At 49.4% G+C, this 11,658-nt stretch overlaps 2 protein-coding genes across 2 annotated transcripts in view; one reads left to right on the top strand and one right to left on the bottom strand.

Annotated features, from left to right (window-relative positions):
* Window positions 1-12: 12 nt before the first annotated feature.
* On the bottom strand, window positions 13-10,365 carry fhip2a (FHF complex subunit HOOK interacting protein 2). The gene is given in 18 exon segments (XM_084710245.1): window positions 13-2,770; window positions 2,884-2,987; window positions 3,091-3,231; window positions 3,538-3,681; window positions 3,889-3,979; window positions 4,083-4,229; window positions 4,346-4,503; window positions 6,127-6,319; window positions 6,415-6,491; window positions 7,022-7,136; window positions 7,459-7,655; window positions 7,791-8,069; window positions 8,195-8,317; window positions 8,437-8,484; window positions 8,487-8,543; window positions 8,764-8,933; window positions 9,160-9,238; window positions 10,075-10,365. Coding segments are annotated over 18 exon segments (2,280 nt in total). The 5' UTR covers window positions 10,120-10,365; the 3' UTR covers window positions 13-2,658.
* Window positions 10,366-10,499: 134 nt separating this feature from the next.
* Window positions 10,500-11,658, top strand: part of LOC146268683 (actin-binding LIM protein 1-like) — a 41,332-nt gene continuing 40,173 nt past the window's right edge. The window contains exon 1 of the mRNA XM_084710246.1: window positions 10,500-11,094. The gene's annotated coding sequence lies outside the window, so the exon portion shown is untranslated. The remainder of the gene's footprint in view (window positions 11,095-11,658) is intronic.

Genomic DNA, 11,658 nt, shown 5'->3' with positions numbered 1-11,658 from the left:
CCGTGACTCATAAACAGAGATGTTTCTTTTATTAGGACGGAGCATGTAAAACAGCCAGAAGGTCCTGCATGGATCCTCACACACAGAGCAGGACCAGGCAGAGAGGAGTCTGGTCTCTGCAGGACCAGGCAGAGAGGAGTCTGGTCTCTGCAGGACCAGGCAGAGAGGAGTCTGGTCTCTGCAGGACCAGGCAGAGAGGAGTCTGGTCTCTGCAGGACCAGGCAGAGGGGAGTCTGGTCTCTGCAGGACCAGGCAGAGGGGAGTCTGGTCTCTGCAGGACCAGGCAGAGGGGAGTTTGGTCTCTGCAGGACCAGGCAGAGGGGAGTTTGGTCTCTCGCCGCCTCAGAACACAGGCATGAACATGCACCTTACCCAACATAGAAATATGCACATCACAGAAAGATCCTGACCATCAGTACAGCAGGCCTGTTACATCCTGCTGACTCACAGCAGTGGAAAGCAGCAGTGAAGGTTTAAATGATTAAATGGAGCAACAAAAAAACAATTTCATACAAAAGTTACAGTGATTGGTCTAAGCTGATATCCATGACAGTAGATGACAAACATGACCTCACTAGATCCTGCCTCTGCAGACAGGAAACAGCGTCTGTGCGCCTTCACAAAGCGTCATGAAACAGAAGAAACAAACATCCTCTGGGGTCCAGACCCTGGTGGGGCCTGAACCAGGCTGCTGTCCGGTGGACAGACTGGTCTCTATTTAAACAAGCCATGTTGGATGCATGCATTTACACCTGGAAACTCACTACTGCACACACAGTATTTACAGGTACAGAAAGATTTAAAACGTTGATAAAAATGTGCATGATCAAGGATAAAAAGATGCTTTTTTTCTCCATTAAAATAGACACGTCAGTCTTCTGATGGTAAATCTTAGTATTTTTTTGGTTCATGAAACAACAAACACTTGAAAACAAGAAGCTGTTTGAGTGTTTTACGTATGTACAACATAGGAACAAGACAATGTGCAAATCTGATTTCATGCAAACATTTGCATAAGTAGCTCGGTGTTTAGAAAGGGTTCAGAGAGGGACGGTACTTCACCTCACAAACAGCCTCATCCATCCATAACATTCATCCAGACCGCCCTGCATCTCTACACCCTCTCAACACATGAAACACACCGCATCCTCAGCACCTGCATTGGTTACATTAAGTACATCCTTAATTTAGATTAAATAAACAATTAAGCGTAAGTATCAAAGCTCCATGAAGGCTAATCCAACTGGTTCACTGAACAAGCCAGCCAGCCAGCCAGCCAGCCAGCCAGGAAGCCAGCCAGGAAGCCAGCCAGCCAGCCACATATAGAACTAAAAATGGATCTCAACATCTTGTTGGGTATCTCGCCCCTGCACTCAGGACAAGGTTGTCTCTCCTCAACAAAGAGCGTGCTGGATGACAGCTGGTTAACTCCAACTCCAGAGGGAACAGCCATCTTCCCCGAGCATTCACATGTATAAGAGCAGAAGCTTAGAGAGAAGTTTCTATCAAATGCATGTGCTGTCACAAACTCTGTTACAAACTTAGCCAAGAACTAAAACTAAATACATAAAGCACAGGAATTTGCAACACTTTATCCTGTATTACCACCCCTCCCTTCTACTCCCTAAAAATAGAAAATGATGTGAGTATCATTACTGCTCTGTCATACAGGTACTGATAAACACTGTGTCCATTTTGATCATACAAATACTATTATGGATGCAAAAGAAAGATGTCTCTTTCCACAAATGCCAACTTAAACTCCCTCATGATGCAAAACATAAACGTGATATGTAACAAATTCACCATTCAAAGACGTCTGTGATCAAGCCCATGGTTTCCAGGTCAGAAAGGCGACCTGCGGGGACGCCTCTGCAGTGTGCTGTGGCAGGCTCAGTGGGTACTACAGATTATCCACACAGCGTAAACAAACAAAGGCGACAAGAGAGGAAAGGCCAGAATAGCACTACTGTACAGTTCTCATGGTGACAACACTACAACCAGGTTTAATAGCGATGAGGATCTGAAACATGAAAGATATGGTTTTGCAAGTTCTTGCTCCTTAGTCTGTAAGGAATTATAAATACTTGTAATAAACTTGTGTATACTGAAAAGGCAATGTGAAATCAAATGTGAATAAATATGAGGGCTTGGCAATAATAGGGGATTCTAGTATCTCAGATACAAACTGCAGCTCCTTGTCTCCATGTTAGAATGAAGATGGATCTATTTTACATTCACTGTAATGTAGGTAGAAACGTCTAGACTGCAGAGGGGTATTAGTGATTCCTCTCCCTATGGCCTGAATCACAGATGACCTGATCCAATCAGAGGGCTCCTTAAACAGGAAGTCCCTGGTGGTTGTGAATAGCACACACATTGCGCCCTCATCAACCTGATCTGTATGGAGTACAGAGAGAGGGCAACAGCCTGTCTGTACTGCTGAAGGAAGAGAGGAGGAGGGGGGAGGATCAGGGGGGAGGTACAGAGCACGTACAGCTCTACAGTCCAGAGACAGCTCTTTCCCTCCTCCATCCTCAACCCTTCATCCTAGTTCCCAGGACCAGGGAATGCTGGGATGACCGGCCCCAAGCCCTGACCCACGCCCCGGCCCCCCCGGTCCCCCTGGGACCCTGGTCTATTCTGGTCCTGCTGGGGTCAAGGGGAGGTGGAGGCAGATGCGTGGAACTTGACGAAGGCGATGGCAGCCAGCTCCTTGCAGAACTCCTCCAGGACGATCACCCCCTCCAGCAGCGTCAGGTGGTCGATGCTGCAGGTAGACGGAGACACCATCAAACACCTAATCTCACACACATCCACACGCTCCACCAGACACCACACGTAAACACAGCCCTCTCCAGGCGGCGGCAGGCGGAGTCTTACTTGGTGCCCTCTGGCTCCAGTCCCAGAAGACGCTTCCTAACCAGCAGGAGTTTGGGGGTGAAGTCTGGGATCCGCTGAATCCTCAACATCAGGTCCCCGACCACCTAGGATCCAGGAGACACCATCACATTACAGCACCCACACCAGACACCATCACATGCATGCTTACAGTATCCAGAGGTGTAAGTGTGTGTGTGTGTGTCATACCCTGACGATGACAGAGAACAGGGACCTGCAGCCGGGGGCCAGGTTGATGTAGGGGTCCAGCAGGTACTCGTGAGCGTGGGGGTGAGGGAGCTGGGCCAGTCTGGATAGGACAGACGTCACCTGCAGGTTCACGTCGTAGGGCTGGACACAAAATACACACGTTACACCCACCTCCATGTTACCCACCTCCATGTTACCCACCTCCATGTTACACACCTCCATGTTACACACCTCCATGTTACACACCTCCATGTTACACACCTCCATGTTACACACCTCCATGTTACACACACAGCGACAAAGAGAGCCAGGCCAGCTAACACCCGGGTGTGCAGTATTTATACTAAGGAGTGAGTTTAAGCAGTTCAACTGGCTTTCACCGAGAGCAAAACAAAGCAGGTTCTTTGATACACGAGCTGGCCTGGTGAGGGAGGGTTTCAGACCGACCTGGTCCAGGATGCGTCCCATCCGGTCAAACAGCATCTTGAGGAAGTGTCCCTCGAAGAAGGAGCCGTCCAGGTTGCACTTCTCCAGGGGCCGGGGGCTGGACCGCCAGTCCCAGCGCTCACACACCACGCAGCAGTCTTTAAACTGCACACCATCACATGGTTCCAGATATACCACCAGCACAGGTTCAGGACAGCAGGTCAGAGGGCTTGTCTGTCTGTCTGTCTGTCTGTGTGTGTGTGTGTGTGTGTGTGTGTGTGTGTGTGAGTATATGGATGGGTAAACAGCAGCGTCTGTGAGTCTTATATACATATACATGTAGATATAGAGTATACAGATGGGTAAACGTGCCTGTCTGTGGGCGTCTCTCAGGTAGGTGTCGTACCCGGTGCCCTCCACGTGATAGGAGGATTTAGCCTCATCAGGAACCAGACACAGGAAACTGCAGACAACAGCAGGGATAAATGAACCAACATGAGCAACATTATTTGAGTACTAGAACAGAACATTCCAGCTGCACCTGGTCCAGAGAGGAGGGGGGTTACCTGTTCACAATCTTGTGGACCTCCGTCTTCCCATCAGGCTTAGCGTGGTCTGGACTCTGGGGCGGAGATGAGCTCAGCCAATCAGAGCAGGACAGTCTGCTCTCTGAAGACAGGTCATCTCCAAACAGAGGGTCCTCCTCCAGGTCTCTGGAAGGAGAGAGGGATGAATACCTCAAACCTGGCAACCAACCAGTCCAAGTCAGGGGGAGTATGTGTGTGTGTGTGTGTGTGTGTGTGTGTGTCAGGGGGAGGGCGAGGCCTACACAGCGTCGTGGGCCTGGCCGTTCTCCAGGATCTCATCTGGGGGTCTGTTCTCCAGGTAGCTGCGCTCATCCAGCCCACGCAGCACCAGGCTGCTCAGCACGTGCTGCTCTGGCTTCTGGATGAGCTGCTCAAACAGCCGCAGGGTCATGATGCTGATCTGGAGGCAGAGAACAGCGTCACAGCACGCGCCACACTGGGGCACTTATGTTACAGAAGCAGCCTGGGGTTCATTCCAGCATTGGATGTGTGCGTGGTACTGTGTGTGTGTGTGGTACTGTGTGTGGTACTGTGTGTGTGTGTGGTACTGTGTGTGTGTGTGGTACTGTGTGTGGTACTGTGTGTGTGTGTGGTACTGTGTGTGGTACTGTGTGTGTGTGTGGTACTGTGTGTGGTACTGTGTGTGGTACTGTGTGTGGTACTGTGTGTGGTACTGTGTGTGTGTGTGGTACTGTGTGTGGTACTGTGTGTGGTACTGTGTGTGTGTGTGGTACTGTGTGTGGTACTGTGTGTGTGTGTGGTACTGTGTGTGGTACTGTGTGTGTGTGTGGTACTGTGTGTGTGTGTGGTACTGTGTGTGGTACTGTGTGTGTGTGTGGTACTGTGTGTGGTACTGTGTGTGTGTGTGGTACTGTGTGTGTGTGTGGTACTGTGTGTGGTACTGTGTGTGTGTGTGGTACTGTGTGTGGTACTGTGTGTGTGTGTGGTACTGTGTGTGGTACTGTGTGTGGTACTGTGTGTGTGTGTGGTACTGTGTGTGGTACTGTGTGTGGTACTGTGTGTGGTACTGTGTGTGTGTGTGGTACTGTGTGTGGTACTGTGTGTGTGTGTGGTACTGTGTGTGGTACTGTGTGTGTGTGTGGTACTGTGTGTGGTACTGTGTGTGGTACTGTGTGTGTGTGTGGTACTGTGTGTGGTACTGTGTGTGGTACTGTGTGTGTGTGTGGTACTGTGTGTGGTACTGTGTGTGTGTGTGGTACTGTGTGTGGTACTGTGTGTGTGTGTGGTACTGTGTGTGGTACTGTGTGTGTGTGTGGTACTGTGTGTGGTACTGTGTGTGGTACTGTGTGTGGTACTGTGTGTGTGCGTGGTACTGTGTGTGGTACTGTGTGTGGTACTGTGTGTGGTACTGTGTGTGGTACTGTGTGTGGTACTGTGTGTGGTACTGTGTGTGTGTGTGGTACTGTGTGTGGTACTGTGTGTGGTACTGTGTGTGGTACTGTGTGTGGTACTGTGTGTGTGTGTGGTACTGTGTGTGGTACTGTGTGTGGTACTGTGTGTGTGTGTGGTACTGTGTGTGGTACTGTGTGTGGTACTGTGTGTGTGTGTGGTACTGTGTGTGGTACTGTGTGTGTGTGTGGTACTGTGTGTGGTACTGTGTGTGGTACTGTGTGTGGTACTGTGTGTGGTACTGTGTGTGTGCGTGGTACTGTGTGTGGTACTGTGTGTGTGTGTGGTACTGTGTGTGTGTGTGGTACTGTGTGTGGTACTGTGTGTGTGTGTGGTACTGTGTGTGGTACTGTGTGTGGTACTGTGTGTGGTACTGTGTGTGTGGTACTGTGTGTGGTACTGTGTGTGGTACTGTGTGTGTGTGTGGTACTGTGTGTGGTACTGTGTGTGTGTGTGGTACTGTGTGTGTGCGTGTGTGGTACTGTGTGTGTGTGTGGTACTGTGTGTGGTACTGTGTGTGGTACTGTGTGTGGTACTGTGTGTGTGTGTGGTACTGTGTGTGGTACTGTGTGTGGTACTGTGTGTGGTACTGTGTGTGTGCGTGTGTGATCACCTCATCAGACAGGTGGTCACAGTGCTCTATGAGTCTGTGTCGGAGGGGAGGCTGTGTGATGGAGGCCAGGGTCTCGGGCCCCCGCTCCTCCCCCAGCAGGAAGTACACCACCTCCCTCAGCAGGGCCTCTGACGTCACCTGCCTGATGATCCTGTTCAGCAGCGCTGTGGAGGTCAAGATCCCCACCTCTGACCTGCGCACACACAGACACACCTCCTTAAGTATCACCAGTGGTGACAGATGACATATTCCAGGTGTGAGATGAGATCTTCCAGGGTCTGAACTCACGTCTGCATCAGCTGTGGCACCATCACCGTCACGAGGAAGCGCTCCCTCACTGCCCTGGCTAGGACTGCCCCCGCAGTCTGGAGAAGACACACAGGCTCAACACAGCGTCCAAACAGTCTCGACACAGCGTCCAAACAGTCTCGACACAGCGTCCAAACAGCCTCGACACAGCGTCCAAACAGCCTCGACACAGCGTCCAAACAGTCTCGACACAGCGTCCAAACAGCCTCGACACCAGCGTCCAAACAGTCTCGACACAGCGTCCAAACAGCCTCGACACAGCGTCCAAACAGCCTCGACACAGCGTCCAAACAGTCTCGACACAGCGTCCAAACAGCCTCGACACAGCGTCCAAACAGTCTCGACACAGCGTCCAAACAGCCTCGACACAGCGTCCAAACAGCCTCGACACAGCGTCCAAACAGTCTCGACAGTCTCAACACAGTATTTTTTTTAAACAGCGATATCCGCCGTGTTACTCTGTCCTGTTTCCTCCCTCCATTCCAAAACGCCAGTCTCCCTTCTCTGCAGAACACATTAGTCTATCGCACAAACGAACCCCCTTTCAGCGGGAAACCCTGCACAACGTGTGGTCAGTGTCGAGTACCTTCTGGGCTTCTTTAATGAGTTGGTCACAGTAATCCAGCCAGGAGAGGAAGGAGATCAGAGCTCTCTTCCCTGTGAACACGGCCGTGTCCTCCTTCAGGTTATACACATCCAACCTGCAAACACACACAGCATCCACAAGGTTAACACACACCGCTACACAGACACCCACAGACTGCTCTCCAGAAATAGAATGAAGAAATGATATTCAGCCTCTCAATAGCTTTGAGATGTTAATATTAGAACTGTGGAGTCATGCCAGTGTGTGACTCCACCTGCACCACAAGGTGTATCTTGAGAGAACATTGATGACAACCTAACAAGATTAACACTGATAAATCATTACACCTAATTGATTGACTGTTTTGTCTTGGCAGTCTGTCCACTAGATGTGACATGACAGAGGGGGTGCCCAGCCCCAGCCCCAGCCCCGCCTACCCCCAGTTCACAGCCTCCACGGTCTCTATATCCAGGGGGTCCATGGACTGGGGCAGGGCCCTGTAGAAGGAGGCCAGCCTGGCAGTCAGCAGCTCACAGAGCTCCGTGTTCTCAGTCAGACTCGTGGCGGCTGCAGGCTCCGGTAGGCTGGCTAGCAGCATCAGGCCCTCACACGCCTTCACCACGATCCTGCCATCCTCAGGGGGATGGGGGGAGTTAGATATAGATCAGAATCTAATAACATGAAACACAAACATAGACTGATAATAGATATACATGGTTTGGTACTGTCATGTTCCACCTCCAACCACTCGGCTGGAGCAGGGACCCACCGGGCTCCTGGTGAGGTTGAGGAGGGAGGAGACCAGGTTATAGTTGTTGTTCTGCTGGGCAGAGCTGGCTGCTGCTCTGGGCTCCCCTGGGACTGTCCCACCCTGGCCCTCGGCCTGGGCCTGAGGCTGGGCCTGAGGCTGGGCCTGAGGCTGGGGCTGGGCCTGAGGCTGGGGCTGGGCCTGAGGCTGGGCCTGAGGCTGGGGTTGGCCTGTATCTGGAGACGAAAGGTCCATCTCCTCTCCTCCAGGACTCCTGGCTTCTGGCCTCCTCATCCGGTTCTGGGAACACAGACTCAACATCATGTGGGACACATCAATCCAGCCACCCTCGCTCCTATCACCCTCCTGTTTCCACCCTCCTGTTTCCCTGATCAGAGTTGATCTGAAGTTTCGGGAGGAAGTACCTCCAGGAAGAAGTTGACGAGGTAGGGGTCCTGCTTGAGCTTGGCACAGACAATGCAGAGGAACTGGATCTCCTCGCTCTCTGTGGGGGCAGCCAGAACCTCTCCACACAGACGCACCAGCTTCTGAAGGGTCACCACAGCAGCACACGCAAAACACCTTCAACATGTAGTCCGTTTCAGGCAATTCAAACCCCAGTATGTAGAAAGCAGAGCACAGCAGGTCCAGCTGTCAGAGGGCTCACCTGTACAGGTCTGTGGACGTTGATGTGGGGCAGCAGCGGCTGGCGGAAGTGCGTCCCAGCAGCTTGGTGTAGAAACTCAGAACTTGCTGCTTCATCCCTGGAGGGCACTGGAAGACACACACACACACACACCCTGAAGGACACTAGAGAACGGTTTCTCTAAATACGGCCTTACTAAACACTCTGGAGCCTTGGTAAAGTAGTCACCTCCCTCTTCAGTATCAACACAGACCACCCCCATACGGCAGGGGGACAGCATCAACACTGAGGACTGTGTGTGTCGTCTCCCTGTGTGTCTGGTCTAGACTGGTGCTTATGGAACCTTACGTCTGCCTTGCCCAGAGTGTAGAGGGTCTCCAGGATCTTGTGGTGGAGGAGGTATTCCATGCAGGGCCCCGTCTCCCCAGACTCCCTCTCCCCCTCCTCCTGGGTTAGGATGTCCAGCATCTGCTCCAGGTGGGAGGGGATGTTGGTGTCAGTCACTGGGGCTTTGTCATCTGGTAGGAGACAAACACATGCAGTTAGCAACAATGCATACCCCACACACAGGAGGTGTGAGGTGCATACACACACGCATGTATATCGTTCATATACGATGTGCTTGAAGGCAAAAGCATTGCAAATGTAGGCTACAGAGAGTTGGGTCATAATACATTGTTCTTTATTCCATATTATTAAAAACTGATAACAGACCTTGGATAACAGTGTGTTAACTGTTCTTACCTGATGTCTCAATGTAATAATGTGTGATGGCCTTCCAGTGATACACAAAGTCTTCCTGCAAGGGCAGTGAAGGCGCAAGCTGAAAAATAATAGAAAACATTCAAAAACACGCAGTCATAGATCCCGTTTAGGACACCATTACAAGACAAGACACCCAGATCCTCTGCAGAACCCCACCACACACTAACATACATGCTTATCACAGCTGATCCACTACGACGACTAGGACCTCCTGTGGACAGTGTTCATACACGTCCAGCTATCTGCCGCTCCCTCAACAGAGGCTGTGTTTGTAAATAATACCTGTGACTATCAGAGTTTTAAATACAGCCAAAGAGGTTTTAGGGTGACAGACATTCTACCAAATACTTGGATGCTTTGGTTCCATAAACTTCATAGTGTAGATCGTTTACAGGCTGTATTGCTTCACATCAACAAGCAAGCCGTCCTCTCATGTTTCAGCCACACAACTTCTGGATAGCTAGCCTTAGCTATAGCTTATGCCTTACATTAGAATGCAACTATTAACAATGTAGTCTACTTTCCTAGTCTATTTTGCAACCAGCATATGCTGGTTGCAAATATTTCAGAATCATTTGCTCATGTTTCATAATCCAAACTGAACAACTAGCCTTTCAAGCTAGCCATCAAGTTTTAGCCACGTAGCTCGCTGGGGTCTTCACATACTCAGACAAAACTGACATAACAAAGACATCGCAGACATAACCAAGCACTAAAGCCTCAAATATATTTCAAAATAAGCAAATGCTTTGATTGGATGGATGGCTAGCGGGCCTTCACTCCCTCAAATAGCTAGCTTTCAAGGGCCGACCATAAACACAGGCCCATTTCTCGCCGACTTCGACTGAACCCTGAACGGCAGGTACGTTTGTCAAAACAGGTAACTTAACTCACCGCCTCAACTGCGTGCTGGAGAATCGATGTGAATTTGGAGAACATTTTGTTCTTCGACTGGAGCAGTTTCTCACGAGAAGACCTAGAGAATTCCTCTATCTTCTTTCTATTGCTACCTCCGCGATCCAGATTGGAGGTTTCATATAATGACCCTGACAGGAAAATAGAGACACCATAAAACAGTAAAACGCACTAGCCAAAGACTTCAAAGATCTAGACTTGCACAACCAAGCCAGCTCCTGGCACCAGGCCTGTAAGCACCAGTAAACAGCACGAGCAGGCTGGATTCTCGTATGGACACGGTGGCACTTCCTCAGCCAAGCGATACAATTTTTGACCACCAGAGGGCAGTAAGTCTCACATATGGGAGGATAAACACGTTTTACTTTACTTTACACTTTGCATGAATATAAGAGTGAAGAAAATAATGTAGCATGGGAAGAAGAATATGCCAGTTCATGTTTTAACTTTGATTTCCTCATTTACGAATTGGTCTGACTGGCGAATGGCGATGCCTGTCTAAAGGTTATACTGGGAGATTTAAAACTAATAGTGCAACATAAAGCCAATTACATATTGAATACAACTGTTATATTTGTTGCATTTTTCAGAAGATGCTGAAAGATTTATCGAGACTTTGTCGAAAGCAAACGTTTTGGGCCCCTTAACCTTTTATTGTGAAAAAGTAAACAGAACCGGAAGTACTTATAGTCGACGCAAAATCAGTATCTGCATTTGTTTTCAATGAAGGAGGAGAAATAGGATAAAGTAAGTTTTTGCAGCCAATTACTTCATCGAGCAGTTCATTCCGAGAATGTCCGAAATATCCAAAACACAAATGCTTAAAGCATTGATCAACGAACGACTAGCGTTCGTCGTTTTGGAAATATTCGAGGCAGTAGAAAAACACATAGGCCTACGTGAATGCCACGACGAGGTGGACAAGACTACTCAAGAAAACATGTTTTATAAAGCTTTTGGACTTGGTTCTTCAACCCTAGATAAGATTGGACCGAGCTGGTAAGGTTTGCGAACAAGTTATTCGCACAAAGCTGCCATTTGATACAAGTGTATAATCAGCGTTTTGAGTCACGGTCATCTAAAGCTACCACAATGTCAGAGTTTCCCAAACTACTCTGCCGGTTGTACCGAAATCGGTGAACTGTCGCGTGCATATAGCCAACTGCATAGTAAACAAACCAGAGATGTACTGAACAGAATAACTATTTGAGTCCAATGTAATGTGTGTATAACGTAAAGCTCCTAAAACTGTATTTAGCGCTCAAATGATTATTTATTAATAAAATTGGCCTCGCATCAACTGTGGAAGCCCCTAACTAAGGTCAAGATAAACATTCAACAGGTCCTATGTTGGGACCAGAGCTATGGCTTTGGTTGGGACTGAGCCCAGAACGTTGACAACGTCTGGCTCGGCCCCTGACGTATCTGCTACAGATACCAAGGCACTGGCAGCAATCATTACTCTAGTCACTACAACCGCTGTTTAGATTCACTAGATGAAAGTATAACACTTAAGTTCTCATCAGATAATTAACTATAGGGTGCGGTTGGCATTTTAATGCT

The sequence above is a fragment of the Hypomesus nipponensis genome, chromosome 11 (assembly GCF_054491055.1).
Source record: "Hypomesus nipponensis isolate SF chromosome 11, ASM5449105v1, whole genome shotgun sequence".
Lineage (NCBI taxonomy): Eukaryota > Metazoa > Chordata > Actinopteri > Osmeriformes > Osmeridae > Hypomesus > Hypomesus nipponensis.
This window is presented reverse-complemented; position numbering and strand designations above follow the sequence as displayed.